Here is an 18,513-nt window from a genome sequence, read left to right on the forward strand (position 1 = left end):
GGAAGCCCACCCCCCGGGGGTACTAATAGAGATTTATCAGTAGAATTCACCAATCCACATCATCAGTATTTCTTACCTTCACCACAAAATTCAATATATATTCCACCACAATCATTCCCTTCTCATATCATTCTCAGCACTCAACTCCCAGTAATTTAGCTATCTTTAACCATGTCCAAACCGGAGAACGATCTTGTCAATGCTATTAGGACTAATTTGTGAACCCAAGTTCCCGACCTTGACTATAGAAGACCCTTGGGATATATTTAGGGCTTTGATAAGTGGGCCTTGGTTATGTACTCTTGAGTATGAGCAATTGTCTTGCGCAAAAGGGAATACTCTAGCCGCTCGGATAACCAGAAATGGCGTGCCAAACAGCTTGACGATGGTAGTTGGTACTTTGTAAATTGGTATACGGGAACCTTGCTCACTGCTCCACGTACATCTTCTCCATTCCCAACAGAGTTGTCTCCCTGATCTAATGTATGCTCCTCTATGATCATGAATGATGCGTATCCGAATCATTGCATCATTCTTGATAATGGCAATACCGCCAATGGGGCTCACGTTCTCTGTTGGCCTTATGAAGGTACCTCTAACGAGAGGTGGTCTTTTTGACATGCAATAGAGCATTGCCAGACGTCTCCCTTCTTGATCGGATGGCTGGAAAATACCTTTATAGGTGGGAGATGTTGTAGAAATGAACATTAAAGTCTGAAACTTGATGGTGCTTGTATTTACTACTGCATGATGATCGATCTGGCCCCTTATATGGAGGAGTGTGCAAACTCGACTACCTGAACTTCGTAACACCCTTCTCATCTTGAACCAGGATGATCCCCAACCGAACGGAAACTTCCACAGAGACGTGATTTATAAGAAGCGGGACCGGAGAATTCCTGTTCATGTCATTCTTCACTGGCAACTCACGGCTTGGGAATGCCTTCCAGTCTAGAGTCTGGCTTGTGGTGACGGTGTCTTTTTCTATCACAGGTGCAGTAACCGTTCTTACTATGGGGAGGGAGCAGTCATATGGGTACTACTATTCAAAAATATCTACAAGCCGAATTCGACTGAGTCAACAATAATTCCACAATGGCAAAGTGAGTGGTACCCCTCCCAGCAGCCTATGAATAGTCGTATCCCCACATTGTAATCTCCCAATAGAAATACCCACTAGTTATTCACTTCCGAACCAAACAGACAGACCTTGACTTTGATGAAATGAATGGGGCAAATCCGTTCACTGCGTGTACCCGACGCTGAGAAATACTGTCGCCTAATCTGGGGAACAGGAAAGCTTGTTTGAGGGCATTCGGGGATACAAAATAGGCACCGGTGATAGCTCACTATACAATACTATATGCATCGGGATAAACTACTTTATTCTGGGAGTCTAAGTCCGAGGATACTATTATGCCCGTGCATCGGTCGAGTTCCCAACATGATGGGGCATCATGTTGCACTAACTGAATTGCAATATGCACCAGTGGCTAAGCGATGGCGTCTTTGCATTGAATTAGTTAACTAGAAGTCATACTAACTGATTATTAACTAACTTAACTAATCAGTCACTGCACTTCTGCATTGATTAGTCATGTTTGCTGTCCCCTGCACTTGTTAACTAACTACTAAATTAGTTAGTTACTCACCGTGCATTGGCCAACTGATATCCCAGACTTCTCTAACTTATTCATTCAGGACAATATGACTAAATATTCAGCTCGCACTGCTCTCAAATCATACTCCGAGGAGCTGGACTATACGGCGGAAAGGAATTCAGAGCCCATCAGTCGCTCCCAATCATTAATCTATTACATCGAAGGCAACAAATGGTGGATTAAAGTGACTCTACGAGGCCCGACCGCCAACCTCCCCCTCAACAACGCCGGAGAGCAGCAAACCACCAAGCGTGAACGGCGCGAGTTCTTCCAGAGCTTTGTTCGACGAATAGATTACAAATTTCTTCCTCTCCTCCCGCACACCGTAACAGAGGTTATCCTAGGAGATGCAACAGCAACCGGTCCAGAAGTGGAACTCAAGCTCGACGATGCTTCTGGCACCTTACAAAATCCCACTACAGCTCTAAGATGCAACATCCAAGAAGACTTTCGCAGTGTCGCCTATCCTTCATGCGACGAATTCCCTTCCTTCCGACAAATCAATCACAAAGAACTGACAGGTGCTACTGAAATCACGGCCGGGGTATTCTGGGTCTACCACCGCAAAACGCGATACGTCCTCAAGATGGTGGACCGCCCTCTCTATCGACGTCACGATACCGAGGTCATTCGCAAGGAACTAGAGAACCTCAACTACTTTGCTGGAGTACCAAACATAGTGCAGGCAGCTGGAATTGCCGTATCTACGAACCCTTACAAGACTTTTGATTGGGACACCGGCTTACCACTAGTTGTGACGGGCATTCTACTAGAAGCATATCCCGGAGGAACACTACAGCAGGTCCTCTCCGATCGCCGCGTCACAGAATACCGCTGGAAGGAATGGCCCATCCAGATCGGAACTGCGCTGAATCGCTTCCACGAGGCAAAGAAAACCCACATGGACTTGGAACCGTCGAATATTGTTCTCGACGCCGACGGAAACGCAGTGCTCATCGACATCAGCGGGTTCACGCGTGAATGGTGTACATCCGAAGTTCGAAATACGATATCTCCGTGCGATCTTCCCTTTGAACAACGCCAACAGAACGATATCTGGGCGTACGGGAAACTTCTATCCGAGATCGCATCACAGATAAGCGATGATGCGTATGTAGAGACCTTGCGCCAAGTTGCCGACAGGTTGATGGAAAGAGATCATCAAAAACGCATGAGCATAGCGATGGCCATTGCACAGCTCCAAAGTGCTTAAATAATAGATAACGATAATCCCCAATCCAAGTTGAATACTTTGAAGTGCCAACGGAAATTAAGATTCCCCCTATCGCCTCACGCCAACCCACCAATGATATTCCTCCCCGCACAAGTTAAATGAAAGTCTCCCGCCGATCAAGTCAATCCCAATATCGATTACATCCGTGCTTGTCGTTTTTCCCTGATTTTCTCTCGGACTGACTTTCTTCATCAATTCCAATGTCAGCTGCTGTAACTAACTACTGCAGTTTGCACATAATTCTGGCTTAGTATCATTGCATAACATGCATACAATACAGCCCCTGCTCAGGTGACAGATAGACAGTCTCAAACAAACAAAGAATCTTCCCTCGAGACGAAGTCCCTAATTTACTACCTCCCCCAACCATCCTTACATCACCGTCTGTCTCAGGGGTAGAAAACAGAAATAAGGAACTCATCTATAATAGGGACAGCTATCAACATATGGTTCCTCGGGCAAGAACTGTCTCTTACCATGGAACTCACCCGAAACCAAAAATCAAGACAACCCTCACGTGCCTTGCAGGCCCCAAAATCAACCCCAAAACAAAACAAAGGCCCCCGATTCATCCATCTGTTGTGTGTCTGTCATCTTGGCAAAGAAGCAAATCCCAATCAATAAATATACTGCATACACCAACCAATATTTGATAATACTATCAAAAATAAACCTCAATACAACATCCATAAATAAACTGCAGTACAGTTAAAGGAACATCTTTTCCATCATCAAGTGAAAAAGAAAGAAAGAAAGAAAGAAAGAAAGAATATCACCCAGTAACTTACAGTGTAATTAAATTACCCATCCCAAATCAAATCTCAAAGAGTCAGTCAGTCAGCCTCTCTCCACACACCGAAGTTTTGCCCGTCCGTCGGTGGATAAATCCTCGGGTGGACCCTTTATTTAACGGTTGGGTTTGATTACCGTGGAGCCAGCCAGCCAGCTAGCAGCCCTTTTTTTTTTGCCCAATGGGTTCTGGATTCATCTCTTCGTTTTTTCCTTCGCGCCTTGTCATTTTACGTACGCTCATTTTCTTGTTCTTGGTTTTACTTTTTTCTCTTACCGGCCTTAATTTCGAAAGGGTTGAGGGGACGGACGGAGTCTATAATATTCTAGATCTATCCCTATCATATAGTTAGATTGTTTTGTTTCACTTTATCTGTTAGCCGGCATTGCTCGGCCCTACCTATGGGGTATTTGTTTATTGAATCATTCCATTCATCGAGGCTACGTACTTGTCGGATTCGTTTTCCTGGGCTCATTAATATATCGTCTTATAATCCTTCGAATTTTCCATTCCACTCTAGCATTACCCTGCATGTCCCCAACTTATCCCAGACGGTCTTCTGCAGTCTAGTGGGCCATGCAAGGTATGCCCATCTCCACCCCGTCAGAATCTTCACCGGGCTCATCATGCAGGTCCCGTGTACACACAGCTACGACGCATCGACCCCTTCGTCCAGGGGCGCTCCGAGTCATCTGTATAACGCATGCATGATAGGCTAGTAGTCATTCATTACACAATCCATATCTACATACTCCGTAAAGTCCGATGTCCAACCCATTAGGTCCATCCATCCGGAGGCACAAAAACAATGTCGTAGTAATAATTAACATACCCATACCATCGCCAGGAGCGAAAAATGGCAGAGAGAGCCGGGATCTGTAACATCTTTTTCCGAGACACAAAGGATACTCTTCAGCAACGGGAAAGGTCCATGCAATCCTTGACAATCCAACAGGGCACGTGAAGAAGAAAGTTCAAAGAGGGCGTGAGAAGAGTAAAAAGGGGGATGCAAGAAGGCGTAAATAAAAGGTGCTCAAAAATCTATGTACCAGAAAGTAAAGAAAAAAGGTATCATCACCCGACCACGGAGTTGGCAGCCCTCAGGCGGGCAGAAGAATCAGAACGTCGTAGTTTTAGATGAGCGCAACAGCACCAAAGATAAGGGCCATCATGCCAATAGAGGCCTGGTTGGCCATACCAGCATTGGTGGACACCGTGGTGACGCTGGCAGTAGAAGCGCTGGAGCTCGCGGTGTTCGAAGAGCTGGACGAGGCAGTCTTGGAGGACGTCGCCGAAACGGTAGAGTTCGAGCCAGCCGTGGTGGTCGAGGTGGAAGAGCTAGCGCTCGAGGTGGTAGTAGACAGAGTAGTGGCGCTCACGGTGGAGGTCTGGTCGGTGGAAGAACTGGTGCTGGAAGCAGAAGACGTGGTTGACGAGGCAGTGCTGGTGGTCACCGCTCCAGTAGCACCGGATACCGAGAAGCGCGGGGTGTAGTTGACATCGTCCGTGTTATCATCATCGATGATCTCAACGGTGTAGTCCGAGCGGGCCGCAAGATCGGCAGAAGGAGTCCAAGAGTAGCTACCAGAGTTGTCGATGCTCCCTAAATGGTCTCGTCAGTACCTATCTCATCAAAATTTTCCACACCATATCCATAGCGGGAGCTTACCGGCAATAAGTTCGCCCGTGGTGGTGGTGAAGACAGCACCCCACTGGAGTCTCAGGGTGACGGTGCCATTAGTAGTCGGGTCCCAGGTGAGAGTAGTCGGGCTGCCCGCGGTGAAGGTGTAGCCACCCTCAGGGACGTTGAACGGGTTGTCGGAAGCGGCCGCGAGAGACGCAATGGCGCTGAGAGCAAGGTAGAAGACGGAACGCATATTGAAGGATGTTGGTGGAGAAGTATATGTGAGTAGTAGAATGACTCGGTACAATAACGGGGAATGGATAGTATGCGATATACAAGCGTAAATACGCGATGCAAGTGTGGGTGGTACAGAAGTAAAAGAATGACTTCTAAGTGGGAGAGAGAGAGGAAGGATAGTCTCGACGGTCAAAAAAGAGTGAACCGGGGTGAGTCAGTAGATGCAGACGACGAAAGAACGAAGGACAGACGTCGAATGGGGAAATCGCACGAGGAAGGGAAGAAAGAAAGAAGAGAAAAGAGGAAGGAACGAACCACCGGGGAGGGGGGGAGGAGGATGTCTATGTATACTTACCAGTCAGTGAGTATTGACTGGACTGGAGAAAGTTACTAAGTAGATACTAGACTAGTCTACTCGCACACTACTGCCTACCTGGCTTAAGTTAGGTTACCTTCTTAGTACAAATTGCCCGACTCTGACCCAGACGGCGAAAATCAAGTGGGAAAAAAACACGAGAGGAGGAGGGGGGGGGGATCCATTGTCATTGCGGACAGACCGACGCAGGGCACAATGGATTGGATGACCCTGTGACTAGTGGACATCCGGACCTTCCTGTTCCTGGCCACACCAAGTCCAGCCTATGGTCTAGCGTACCGGGCGTACCTGCTGTATCGGACCTCCTCCACTTGCGCTAATCCCCCTTGGGCGTCACTAGTCGCTCAACTGCTTCTCTTCTGGCCTCATCTTCCGGTGGAAGTCCGGTTCGGATCCCCTCATTTTCGTCCATTTTGGGAGAGTTCAGGCCCGACTCGGGTGTAGCGTCTTTCCAATGGTACTATTTTTCGCTCGCCCGACCGGGGGTTCGTCGGCTACAGTGGCTAACTCTCACTAGATACATGCTTAGACAGATGGCAAATTTTATATGACCTATCCGCGAGAGTCCGGATTTTGAATGACTTCCTTTAGCGACAAGCCAAGGAGACGCTTGGAAAAAGTGTAAGTAAATATAGCCCTCGATACGATTGAGAGAGGCATTATTGGCAGAAAAGGTGGTATCTGCTCAGGGGCGTTTTTCCCAATTCCTGCAGCAACAATTCAGGGCACGCGGACGATCATTGGGCAGAAATGAAATTAACCCTCGCCGACATGTTCCACTCCGCTCCAAAGTTTGTGGGAGCTGCTGATGCCCTCGTTCGGGACTAGCTCGAGGGCACCGTATTATTAGTCCTGTCTGTCTGTCTGGAACCTTCTCTCTTGCTGGATGTATGATAGATAGTATTTGTTTTTTGACGTGCTGCAACACAAGTTCTTCTCTGCTTGCTCTTTTCTATTGAAATTGCATGCAAGTATCGTGAGAGAACATTGGCTATCCGACTAGACGGCTGTTAGTGTCCCACAGTCTATCTTATCAGGATGTGCGGAACTGACATGTGGATGCGGCCGATCACGATTATTAATTTGGCCTGCGGTAGTATCCAACTAAGCAGCTACCCGACTACTCCCATATATTTTTTATTCCATCTAACTAAAATACTGTTCAATACAAAGCTCAGAAGCGATTCAATGAACTGAGACATCACATCTCCAGGATCTAAGCCACCCACCACACTATCGAGATCCCTGTCCACAAGCAGGGGTCCATAGTACTTACTATACGAACCTCTTTATTCGCCCTTATCTCTTTCTCTTCCTCGGAGAGGTACTCCTTTAGGAGTATCCAGTTCTCTCGGCTCCTCTCCCAGTGACCCAAAGTTCACGCTTTCCTTATCCAGTAATTTAAGCACAAAGCTTCTCATCCACTTCACCTCCCAATTCGTTAAGGATTATCCCTCCCCACCCCTCGAACCTCCCCTCCATCGACTTAGTCTATCGTTCTACTTAACGCCGACATCATTCTTCCCCCTGGACTACCTACACTACTCTCACTATGGGCTAGACTTTTCTTGCCTTCCTCCTTGTGTTCTCTCCTTCGGAGACCGTCAGGCTGGCATTCTAATCCTGTATGGAGATTCAAGACCCACGCCCTCGCTAGGCACCCATCCTGTCTAGACTATCATGGGAAATGAACTCCGTCCGAGCGTTTATGCCAGCATTCGAAGTCCTCACTTAGTGTATAGCGAGGAGCTAAAAATTATCTACGAGAGCACTAACAACTTGAGCTAACCCACAAGCGCAGCGCGAAGCGGGGAGGCGCCACCCATCCCACCCATCCATCCTTCCCATCTTCCTAACTTCCTACTATCTATAGTCGGCTCAAACCGAGGTTGCAGCCGCATCACCTTGTTAGTGAGCTCCGGTGGCCACTATGGTGCGATGGCAATTTTACGCTCTCGTCCGAAGTGCTTCTATACTCAATGGCCGAACTCTGATTCATCTGGGCTCAATCTTGGACCAACGAGAGAACACCGAAATCACTCCCCACTATACAGCCTACAGGCACGAGTCACTAATGGAAAACTGGACTGTCTGAAGTGCTCGAGCACGATGGAGCCTTGACACGAGACGTACTATAATGCGTTAGTCTAGCTATGTATATACAGCACACTACGATACGGCCTTCGAGATGGTGCCACACCATATACTAGGCAGTCACGGGGGCAGCATCAGTTTCCTGCCCCGAGATTGTGTCCTTGGAGGCTGCCTGCTGCGGAGCTTCCGTGCCTTCGGTCACCGATGTCGACTTGTTAGTGTCCTCTTGGGCCTTCGGCGCATCTAGGAATCCGTTTTCCCCGAGCCATGCAATTGCTTCCATGACTTTTCGGTCTTCTTCTCCCTTTTGGCGGTCCAGGAGCTAGTAATTGCACATATTAGTCACGTTCTCAGGAGCATAAGCTTAGGGATTCCTGGACTCACCGCTTGTAGAAGCCCCTTTCGCCCCTTCGGCTCCGTTGGCTTCGCTTTCTTTCCTCGCTCAGGTGCCTCGTGCGAGAACCGACATCTATCTCCATTCCTGCAGCGACCGGTTCGAGCAAAGTGATGGCATGGCTTTTTCTTAGTCTCGCGAGGGGGTGGCGGCACCCGCTCCGGTCCTTCTCGTCGAGTAGTCGCCTCCTCCGGCGCAGAGTCCGAGTCACTGTCGGATTCATCCGACGAGGAATCTGACCCACTGGACGATGTCCAATCGCTGCTATCGGAGTCATCTTGAGACGAGATGTTGGCCTCGTCCCCAGCCTCTTCGGGCTTCCCAGCGTCTATTTTGACATCTGTTGTAGACGTCGTCTCGCCGTTGGTGACTTCTGATCCTTCGACTGCAGCGGGCCCAGGCTTGACAGACTTATCTTCCGAATCTGCATCTGCCCTGATCCCAGTTTCCGAAGCCGGTTGGACTTGTGCGGTGGCCGAACTTTCGTCTACATTGGCATCGGTTGATCCCTTTTTCAGTGCCTCAGCCCTCAGTAGAGCCCTTTCGGCATCCGCCTCGGCTTTGGCCACCCGTTTCTCTTCCTTCATGAGCTTTCGCCGCAGTCTGTCCGCCTTCTCCTTCGCCTTCGCTGCAGCATCTATGGGATCGACCGGTTGGTCATTGGATGGCTTGTCGTGCGCTTTCTTATTCCGAGCGTCCTTGTGCGCTCGTTTGGACTCTTGCTTTCGCTGATCCTTCTGCCGCTGTACTTCCTGGCGTGCTTTCTTCGCCTCTTCCATGGCCTTTTTCTTCTCTTCCACTTTCGCCTGCGTCGGATACCGCTTTCGCCGTTCCTCAATCCAGGCCGCGATTTCTTCCGGTGACTGCAATGTGGATGTCTTTCCGCGATATGTGACCTTGAGAGCTGCGGTGTCGGCAGCAGCAGCTCCTCCGGCTAATCTCGCTTCTTCATCCACATCGTCTTCATCCTCGCTCGACTCATGCTCTTCGGTTCTCGGGGTCAATCCAAGCTGATTGTGCTTTCTCTTCTTCTTCTTTGGCTTCCGTGTGGCATCAGCTGGTGGTGGGGGTTTGACGGGAAGAGGATTTCCGAAGCTGGGAACCGGAGGCGGTGCGGGAACTCGGGGTGCGACGGACTGGGGCTTCCCAAAGGCCGCATTATGATCGCGCTTGTTGGCATAGTGTGCTGTTCTATCCCCATTATGTGACTGAGCGTTGTAACCGTTGAAGTGTCCGCCGCGCTGAGCTCCGGCAAAGGAGCCTGCCGGTCCCGTTTGCTCAAACCCCCAGCGCATAGGTGGGGCAACCATCGGCGTCTGAACTGGCTGGTTGACCGGTTGCTGGGCAGGCATGACCGAAGGATACATAGACCCAGGTTGAGCAGTAGGCGAAGTGTAAGCTCCCCCATAGTTAGGCTGGCCTTGGTAAGGCGGCACCCGGGCTGCGGATTGCGCATAAGGCTGCGAAGGAGGGAAGGAGGAAGCATTCGGAGCCCGTTGGTAATTTTGCGATGGCGAAGGAGTGACTTGGGCTGCTGGGTTGGGGTGCGTGGCATACCCAGAGTAGTTCATCTGAGCGTAGCCAGTAGACGGTGTAGCGGTAGGGTACGCGCGGTTATCTGGTGTCATAAAGTGACCTCCACGGGCGCCTCCCCGGTTTCCATAGCCCCTCCCACGTCCTCTGAAGTGGCCACCATGAGCATGACCGCCTCGTTGGCCGTGATAACCCTGACCGCCATATTGCGAAGGGTAGTTGGCATTATGGTGACGGTATTGTTGCTGCTGCGGTTGCGGTTGTTGTGGTTGTTGTTGCTGAGAGGGAGGAGGAGGAGGGGGAGGAGGAAAAGAGAACCCCTGGGAGTTCATGGCGAGAAGATCTCAGACGACCTTCGTAGAGAAACAGCATGCACGCCATCCTCCCGACATTGCGAAGACTTGACGAGGGCGCAACTCAATAAAAGGCGGCCGGAGATTCAGTGACAGAGCCTCTTTTGGTTGTTCCGTTCCGAGCAGAATCAGGAATCGCGTGCCGCTCACGTGGGGCCAACCTCACTGTCCAGGCAAAAATTTCATGGCAGATCCGCCGGCTGCCATTGGCTGGATGCCGGGGGTTCTCGCATTGAGCTGCTGCTGCTAAAAGTGATTTCCAATATAATAATTGTAAAATGGTTGCTGGATGGAGGACAATTGAACTAGCTTTTTTCTAATATGGGATTGAGTCCCGACCACTTGAATACTCCCACCCGAATGCTTGCCTTGGAATAGAAAGAAAGAAAGAGAAGAATCTATTATCTCCGTCGTCCTTATCTTTTTTCTTCTTCTTCTTCCCCGCCGGCCGTTTGAGCGCTACGTCAAGCGACTCGATTCATCATGTTCATTCTTGTTAGTGATCGACTACTACTCCCACTTCTATATGCACCCAGTGCATACCTATATCGGAGTTTGTGCTGACCCGTATCTCACAGACTACGATCTCTGATCTGATCCAGATCTCCCCGGAGGATTTCTCCAAATATAGCGCTGTGGCTCTCGAAGATAACATCAACGAGAAGTATGCCAACAAAGTATGTCCTAGCGCGTGAAACTTCTCCCATTGTGTGCTTCATGTTTAGCACGGTCTGCGAGCCATGCTTGTGAGTGAACATCGCTGACCTTGTTATGGTCAGGTCATTCAAAAAATCGGCCTATGTATTGGTTTCTATGACCTGCTAGAGTCTTCAGATGGTCTGATTGGCCATGGTACTGGACTTGTTAATGTAAATGGTATGTTACTTTTTCTATCTACGATGTTCTTCTCAGAGTGTGTGGTAGAGAAACTGACCTATTGACAGTCAAATTCCGTCTGATTGTCTTCCGCCCGTTCAAGGGCGAGATCATGCTTGGGAAGATCTCAAGTGCGACAGAACATGGCATCAAGGGTGAGAATCCAGTGTATAGGATGTATTTTTTAACATATGATGCTGACACTCCCTAGTTGCCGTGGAATTCTTCAACGACATCCTCGTGCCCCCTGATCTACTCCTGGATGGCGCCAGATTGTGAGTGTACCACCTAATCAACTCTGCGATGCTCCAGCTTGCTAACAAATCTCAGTGACTACGCGGATCAAGTCTGGATCTGGGAGAACGAAGATGGTTCTACGTTCTACTTTGATGTTGGTGAAGTTGTTCGATTCCGCGTTGAGATGGAAGAATGGCACGACCAGATCCCGAATGCGCCGGATCTAGGAGATGCCGCCGCCATCGAGCGGAAACCCCCATATTCGATTATAGTGAGTGACTATCCTTACTCCAGGTATATTATCTGTGTTGAAGACAATCTAATATCTTTATGATATAGGGATCCATGCAAATGGCTGGATTGGGTCCGATTTCATGGTGGTGATTGATGATTTGCTTTGTTTTGGAGAGGAAGAATACGAGAGCTTCCCGTGGATGGGATTGCATTGTACACTACTACTACTACTTACATACAGTGGGTTCAAAAGAAAAGGAAAAAGTAAATGGGAGGAATTGGATATACCACGTTGGGATGGATGTTGCAGAGGGGAGAAGATCGATAATACCATCGATAGACGAATAATGACATGATCTTAGCTTTATTAATTGTTCAGGTTGGCGCAATAGTGATTCTTGATGTCGAAATGAAGGGATGGTATGAGCCCATCCCAAGGAACCATGGATCATTACTTCCCCTTGCAGCACCAAGCGACCGTGCAATCATGCCGAATGGGGGGACACCGTTGCAGACTCTAGATAAAACAGGGCGTACGTAGATAGAGATAGGGATGCAAATGACACCTTACAATGCCAAAGCAGACACACCTTCAACTAATAGAAGTGGAACTAAACTAGGCGGCTGTCAGCACGGAAGGGCGTCGGCGATGCGACGGTTAAAGGCGGCGATAAACTGGCGGGGTGGAGAAGAAGGAAAAAAGAAAGGGAAGAAAGATTCTGGAACTCGGCGCGGGTCCCTCTCGACCACTTCGTCCTATAGTTCTCCAGCATCCAGTCTGCGCAACGTAAAAGAAACCCGGCATCAGCCAGAAATTTTCAAGCAAACTTGCCCCCTCTCTCTGTGCGCGGCTCGTCTCGTTTTCATTCCTGGGATTCTGCGTCTCACCGATCTATTTTTCTCTCTCGTTTCCTTGGCCCATTACAAATCGCAACCCTAGAAACCTTGAAGGGTTGACTTGCTTATATTAGACCGCATTTGCGTCTTGCAGGGGCCCTGTGATTTCATCATCCACCTCTTGTCTTTAAGCATTCAACTGCTCTACAAGACCCAGTACTCGCGCATTTTAGACTATCAGCGACTTATTGTTCTGATTTACTCACTTTTGCTTTTTTTTTTTTTGACTTCTATTATTCCCCATTTCGTATATATTTTCATTCGTGACAATGGTTGCTCTCCCCACTCAGAACGGAGCGTCGACCCCTCAGGATCGCCGCTTCGGAACTTTGGCCGTCCACGCTGGTGCTCCCCATGATCCTACCACCGGCGCTGTCATTGCTCCTGTCAGTTCGCATTCTTCTCCGAACACTGCCTTCACTTCTACGGTGCACGCGCTAATCAGCTGGCCCATAGATCTCCCTTTCCACCACCTTTGCGCAGACCAGCGTCGGAAACCCCGTTGGTCTCTACGAATACACCCGCAGCTCCAACCCCAACCGGTTAGTCGGAACGGAATCGCCATAGCTGAGATACATTGATTGCATGGATATTGACTGCTGGAATTTAGTGACAACTTCGAGCAGGCCATTGCTGCTCTTGAACACGCTAAATATGCCCTTGCCTTCTCCTCTGGCTCTGCCACCACCGCCGTCATCCTCCAGTCTCTCGCCGCGGGCTCTCACATCGTCTCCGTCTCCGATGTCTACGGTGGAACTCACCGTTACTTCACCAAGGTAGCCTCCGCCCATGGCGTCCAGGTGACTTTCTCGCCTTGCATTGAGCTCGACGTCGAGGAGCTCATCCGCCCCAACGAGACCAAGCTGGTCTGGATCGAAACCCCCTCCAACCCCACCCTCGGCCTGGTCGATATCGAGAAGATCGCTGCCGTCGCCCACAAGTACGGTATCCTGGTTGTCGTCGACAACACCTTCCTGAGCCCCTATGTTCAGAACCCTCTGGACCACGGTGCCGACATCGTCGTCCACTCCGTCACCAAGTACATCAACGGTCACTCTGTAAGCTCAACTCTTACACCCTCCTTCTATAGCAACGGGCATCTTGCTAACATGAATAATCTCAGGATGTCCTGATGGGTGTCGCTGCCTTCAACTCCGATAGCCTGCAGGAGCGCCTCTCTTTCCTCCAGAACGCTATCGGCGCCGTCCCCTCCCCCTTCGACTGCTGGCTCGCCCACCGTGGTCTCAAGACCCTCCACCTGCGTGCGCGCGAGGCCACCACCAACGCCACCGCAGTCGCCAAGGCCCTCGAGGCTTCTCCCAACGTCATCGCCGTCAACTACCCCGGCATTGACTCTCACCCCAACCGTGCCATTGCCGTCAAGCAGCACCGCAACGGCATGGGCGGTGGTATGCTGAGCTTCCGTATCAAGGGCGGCCAGGAAGCCGCTCACCTCTTCTGCAAGTACACCAAGATCTTCACTCTGGCCGAGAGTCTGGGTGGTGTCGAGTCTCTTTGCGAGGTTCCTTCCAGCATGACCCACGCTGGTATCCCCAAGGACCAGCGCGAGGCTGCTGGTGTCTTCGATGACCTTGTCCGTATGTCCTGCGGTGTTGAGGATTCCGAGGACCTCTTGGCCGATGCTCTTCAGGCTCTTGAGAAGGCTGTGGCTGCGACCAAGGTCGAGAACGGATCTGCTTAGAGGATTTGAGGTGTTTCCTTTTGTTCGTTTCGTTATCTGCGTGTTTGGGACGATACATAGAGCGTTTCTACGATATATATAAATGTGAGACGATAGAGGGTCTTGCGTGGCAGTTTTGCAGGCCCGGTCATGACACCAGATTCATACCTTCTGAAGCCAAGTAATATACAAGTAGATCTACGAATTTTCTTTCTAATATAAAGTAGTATCAATGAAAATCATAACAAAGAGATAATTTCCATATCAAGACCAAATCTATACGCAATGTATAGGACCGGTTTCAGCACCCAATCACCTTGCTTAGTCATCCCGATAACGAAAATGCAAAATTTGGACGAATGAAGCGACAAGAGAAAAGAGCCAGGCATTGACAGTTTAATATACATCGGACTCGGTCTAGACAGGAGATAGAAGACAGAGTCAACTCCGAGATTGATTATCCTGAACTTGTTCTCAAAACAAAATCGCGCTCGGGTCATTCAATCCTTCATTGAAGTAGATCATAGGATACCCCACCTCACTGCTGGATATCCATCTTCTACTTCTCTGACATCGGATTCGGCTGTGCAAGCGGCATATAAAAGTTCCCTTTATAGATAACTCTGTCTGCTCTGGTCGTGGATAGCTGAGACTATTCACAAAAACTCCAATACATTATGACATCCACATTCAGCTTCGGCTTTGCGGGGGACGATATCGACATCGATGATACGGAAATGAACGAGACTCACGAGACGAACAATGACCAGAATGCTGGTGCGGGTTCTACACTCCCGGAGCTGATTCCAGCTAAGAAACATGATGTGGCTGAGTGGGTGAGTAATTCCGATACAAGGCACTTTTCCAGTATCATTAAGATACATCACTCATCTACCCTACTCTACTCTACGTTACATCAGTATCAACAACTAACACTCCACAGATCCCTACACTCCCATCTCAAATCTCATTCAACAAGCTCAGACTGCCCACCAAAACTACTGCTGCAAACCAGCACCTCACCCTCGCTCGTCGGGACATCTTCGACATCCGCGCCCAACTCATGGCTGAGGATACTCCCGACGAGAACAACGAGGAACTAATCGCCGGTCTGGAGAAAGGCGACATCAAGCCCAATTTCTACGAAGGCGGGTTCAAGACCTGGGAGTGTGCCATCGATTTAGCCAAGGTGCTTGTTGACACCGACGAGCTGGCTGCGTCGACGGCTACTGGTGATAGACATATCATTGAGGTATGTACCTACCTACCCTAGATAATACCCAGTACATGGGATACTAACAAGAATCCCCAGCTCGGCGCCGGCACCGCCATCCCATCACTATCTCTCTTCGCCCAACTCCTCTCTCACCCAGCATCAGGACAGAGAACCCACTTCACATTCGCAGACTACAACTCTGCCGTTCTCCGTCTCGTTACTTTCCCTAACCTCCTCTTAACATGGTATCACTACACACAATCTTCTCCCTCTCCCTCCCCGTCCGAAGGACAGTCAGAAGAAGACGAACTCCTCGACATAACCCCCACCCTCATCCAATCCTTCCAAGAAGACCTCTCTGCCCGCGGCATCTCCATCTCCTTCATCTCGGGTGCCTGGTCGCCCGCTTTCGTCGACTTGGTTTTCTCCTCCACCACTTCTTCCACCCAGGAAGTACTTTACTCCCAAACACTCGTCCTCGCCTCCGAGACTATCTACTCGCCTGCGTCGCTGGGGGCATTCTCCGAGACGTTGGTCGCCTTGTTGCGTCGTGCTGCGCCGGGAGGACAGCAGCAGAGCGCGGCGGCGTTGGTCGCGGCCAAGAAGGTCTATTTTGGGGTTGGTGGGGGTGTCGATGAATTTTTGGCGGTTTTGGGTGGTGTTGCTGGGACTCTGGGGGTCGAGGTCGATGTGCAGGAGAGGTTGGATGTTAAGTCTGAGGGGGTCGGGAGGGTGGTTTTGGGGGTTAGGTGTGCTTAGTTAGTTGATAGTAGTTTTACTGTTTAGTTAGGGTCGTGGTTAGTATATAAATATGGCTTATAGATAATGGATGCTGCCTGGTAGGATGAAGTAAGTAGTTGTATGTGGTGAAGTAGTCTTAAATGTCTGGTGATTAGCGTTCGCTTAGATAAAGGTGTGATGTTATTGGCTCTGCTGTTATATTGGGCATTAGTAGTATCAGTTATGGGGCCAATCTGATCGACAGGGACTTACAGGGTAAGTAGTGTATGTATATATGTAACTATGGCTTGCGATTACAGCTGATCATCTCTGTAAGTAAACCCATGCTGACAACAACCGCATCTGCGGACAATAAATAACGGAAAATAAGAATAAAGAAAAAAAATCTTGAACACTGCCCGGTATATGTACAACAAGCCCTGCTTCCTATGTCTATTACCGACATATTCAAAACACAGAAAAACAACAACAACAACAGAATCACATTTTCCTTAGTTCAATATGCTCGCCTACTCATAAAGAGACACGACCTTGCCGTCCTGCATCCGGGCCACACGGGAGGCCTCCATCTCCTGGTTCTGACGCTGGTAGTGAGCGACAACATGGCTCAGATCGGCGCTCTGGCCGGGGGCGACATTGTAAGGAGCGACGGCGCTGAAGCTGACCCTACAGAGAAAACAAAAAAGATCCCCGGTTAGTACTCCGCATATTGAGGTATAATTGGGAGAAGGAATGGATGTGTTGACGTACTCAGGCTGCTTCAATTCAATGAATTCGCGAGGACCCTGACTCGCGAACAAGTGACGGTCATGAGCGACCTTCTCCATGGCGGCCGTGTGGATAGCGTTTCTCTGCTCAAAGATCTTCTCGTCCGGAGTCCACTTGTGGATGAGGTTGGTGATCCATGACGGGGAGGAGTTATCGTTCGACTTGGCCACCTGGTACAGAACGAAGGCGGACGCGAAGGTGCCGAAGGTGACGTAGAAACTGCGCTGTATGGGTGCGTAAGATCAGGATGTTAGCTTTTTGAGAGCCTTGCTTATTCGTTCATGCAGGAACCAATGCCACAATGGGTATAATGGGATGTGAAAGTCGGGCGAGGGTAGTAGGGAGGGTTCGTTTGCCGTTCCCATTGGAGGAGGGGAGAGAACGTACGCCGAAGCTCTCGTTCACAGGCTCGGCATGGTGAGCTGCGTGCGAGTCGAATCGCCGGGGCTGCTGGTTCCGCAGAAGGAGCCGCGCCGAAGCCACCGATCGCCTAGCGAAGAACATGGTGTGGAGGTAGACAATTGGCAGCGGCGGATCGAGTTATGATGTCGTCGTCGCCGGGGGGGGGTTTTGGGAGGTTGAAAGCGCAGAAAGGCGGTTCGAGGCGGAGTGCACGTGATTGGAAAGCTGGATTGGGTTTGGGCTGATTGGTCCAGTTCCAGTGATGGTTAGTCATGTGACTTGTGCCATATTGGGACTAGTGTAACAGAGCATAGAGGATCCAAAACTGGTTAGCTTAGTTAGGACAACAGTAAGGCTGCCATGCCATGACTAAGTCGGTCTGTCAACTGTCATGTGGATTGGTCAGTGAGCAAGTAAATCTTTCCTGTTAGTTACTCTTCTTCCTGCAGCCCCGGACATCTTACGGTGCAAACACATCCTTTCTTCCACTCCCCTCATCTGTCGGCCTAAATTCTCCTGCATGTCGGTCAAATATGATATGATGACCGTCAGACCCTCCCGATCTTCGCCTTACCTGCAGCAACATCCTGGAGGGATCATGGAATCAATCCTCCTTTTCGCCCTGAACGGGGGTTGGGGCAGTTCCATCCAGTGAAGTGTGAGCGGGTCGCTGTGTTGGCTCGTCAGTCATGGTGTTCCTACACCGCACACCCTGGGTGGTCCCGATGCATGGCTAACTGCCTCACTTCAACATGGCGCTCCCCACTGCTTGCGATTAGCGCGGCAGCAATTGGGTTTCAGGTTCTGCCAATTCATGTGGGCTCCTAAACGTCTGGATATCAACAGCGACATGTCATCGATCGTTGGTTAGCGTTGTCCACTCCCCGCCCACTCGACTTGCCCCCCCTCATCTCGCTCTCTTTCTTTCCCCTCGGCGGTGTTTGAAAGTGTGAGAGAGCTCGGACTCTTGGACTCTCGAAATAGCATGCTCTAGGACGCTTGCTCCGCTGCTCGTCTTCTGATTCACCCTGCCACCCCCAAATGATCGAGTCGTTGATGCCCAATGCTGGTGACACCGCCTGCTGATTGGATCCGCTTCGAGTCCCGACTCAAACGCCTCGGTCCACTCCGATGACTCCCTTCTTGCACCCAAGTGTGTACTCTT

At 49.9% G+C, this 18,513-nt stretch overlaps 7 protein-coding genes across 7 annotated transcripts; 4 read left to right on the forward strand and 3 right to left on the reverse strand.

Moving 5' to 3' along the window:
* Window positions 1-1,095: 1,095 nt before the first annotated feature.
* On the forward strand, window positions 1,096-2,874 carry BO79DRAFT_244149 (kinase-like protein; the record flags this gene model as incomplete). The annotated part of the gene is made up of 3 exons (XM_025685349.1): window positions 1,096-1,103; window positions 1,572-1,599; window positions 1,645-2,874. The coding sequence occupies 3 exons, from the start codon at window positions 1,096-1,098 to the stop codon at window positions 2,872-2,874; spliced, it is 1,266 nt and encodes a 421-aa protein (XP_025542138.1).
* Window positions 2,875-4,818: 1,944 nt separating this feature from the next.
* Window positions 4,819-5,562, reverse strand: BO79DRAFT_226434 (GPI anchored serine-threonine rich family protein; the record flags this gene model as incomplete). Its single annotated transcript, XM_025683795.1, has 2 exons — window positions 4,819-5,288; window positions 5,355-5,562. The coding sequence occupies 2 exons, from the start codon at window positions 5,560-5,562 to the stop codon at window positions 4,819-4,821; spliced, it is 678 nt and encodes a 225-aa protein (XP_025542139.1).
* A 2,509-nt stretch (window positions 5,563-8,071) lies between these two features.
* BO79DRAFT_191342 (CCCH zinc finger protein) lies at window positions 8,072-10,331 on the reverse strand. The gene is made up of 2 exons (XM_025680817.1): window positions 8,401-10,331; window positions 8,072-8,338 (listed from the first exon to the last, which is right to left on the reverse strand). Exons 1-2 carry the CDS (start codon window positions 10,273-10,275, stop codon window positions 8,129-8,131), a joined length of 2,085 nt encoding a protein of 694 aa, XP_025542140.1. The 5' UTR covers window positions 10,276-10,331; the 3' UTR covers window positions 8,072-8,128.
* A 259-nt stretch (window positions 10,332-10,590) lies between these two features.
* Window positions 10,591-11,967, forward strand: BO79DRAFT_208125 (DNA-directed RNA polymerase III subunit RPC25). Its single transcript, XM_025682319.1, has 7 exons — window positions 10,591-10,791; window positions 10,875-10,973; window positions 11,076-11,172; window positions 11,241-11,327; window positions 11,384-11,447; window positions 11,503-11,680; window positions 11,749-11,967. Exons 1-7 carry the CDS (start codon window positions 10,780-10,782, stop codon window positions 11,791-11,793), a joined length of 582 nt encoding a protein of 193 aa, XP_025542141.1. The 5' UTR covers window positions 10,591-10,779; the 3' UTR covers window positions 11,794-11,967.
* A 532-nt stretch (window positions 11,968-12,499) lies between these two features.
* On the forward strand, window positions 12,500-14,368 carry BO79DRAFT_169600 (cystathionine gamma-lyase CYS3). The gene is made up of 4 exons (XM_025679489.1): window positions 12,500-12,926; window positions 12,997-13,082; window positions 13,151-13,598; window positions 13,664-14,368. The coding sequence occupies exons 1-4, from the start codon at window positions 12,810-12,812 to the stop codon at window positions 14,240-14,242; spliced, it is 1,230 nt and encodes a 409-aa protein (XP_025542142.1). The 5' UTR covers window positions 12,500-12,809; the 3' UTR covers window positions 14,243-14,368.
* A 292-nt stretch (window positions 14,369-14,660) lies between these two features.
* BO79DRAFT_191349 (protein-histidine N-methyltransferase) lies at window positions 14,661-16,196 on the forward strand (the record flags this gene model as incomplete). Its single annotated transcript, XM_025680818.1, has 3 exons — window positions 14,661-15,057; window positions 15,165-15,473; window positions 15,534-16,196. Exons 1-3 carry the CDS (start codon window positions 14,899-14,901, stop codon window positions 16,194-16,196), a joined length of 1,131 nt encoding a protein of 376 aa, XP_025542143.1. The 5' UTR covers window positions 14,661-14,898.
* Window positions 16,197-16,500: 304 nt separating this feature from the next.
* BO79DRAFT_169606 (putative NADH-ubiquinone oxidoreductase 178 kDa subunit) lies at window positions 16,501-17,505 on the reverse strand. Its single transcript, XM_025679490.1, has 3 exons — window positions 17,334-17,505; window positions 16,929-17,170; window positions 16,501-16,844 (listed from the first exon to the last, which is right to left on the reverse strand). Exons 1-3 carry the CDS (start codon window positions 17,448-17,450, stop codon window positions 16,688-16,690), a joined length of 516 nt encoding a protein of 171 aa, XP_025542144.1. The 5' UTR covers window positions 17,451-17,505; the 3' UTR covers window positions 16,501-16,687.
* Between the last annotated feature and the right edge of the window lie 1,008 nt (window positions 17,506-18,513).

This window comes from Aspergillus costaricaensis, assembly GCF_003184835.1.
Source record: "Aspergillus costaricaensis CBS 115574 unplaced genomic scaffold BO79scaffold_8, whole genome shotgun sequence".
Lineage (NCBI taxonomy): Eukaryota > Fungi > Ascomycota > Eurotiomycetes > Eurotiales > Aspergillaceae > Aspergillus > Aspergillus costaricensis.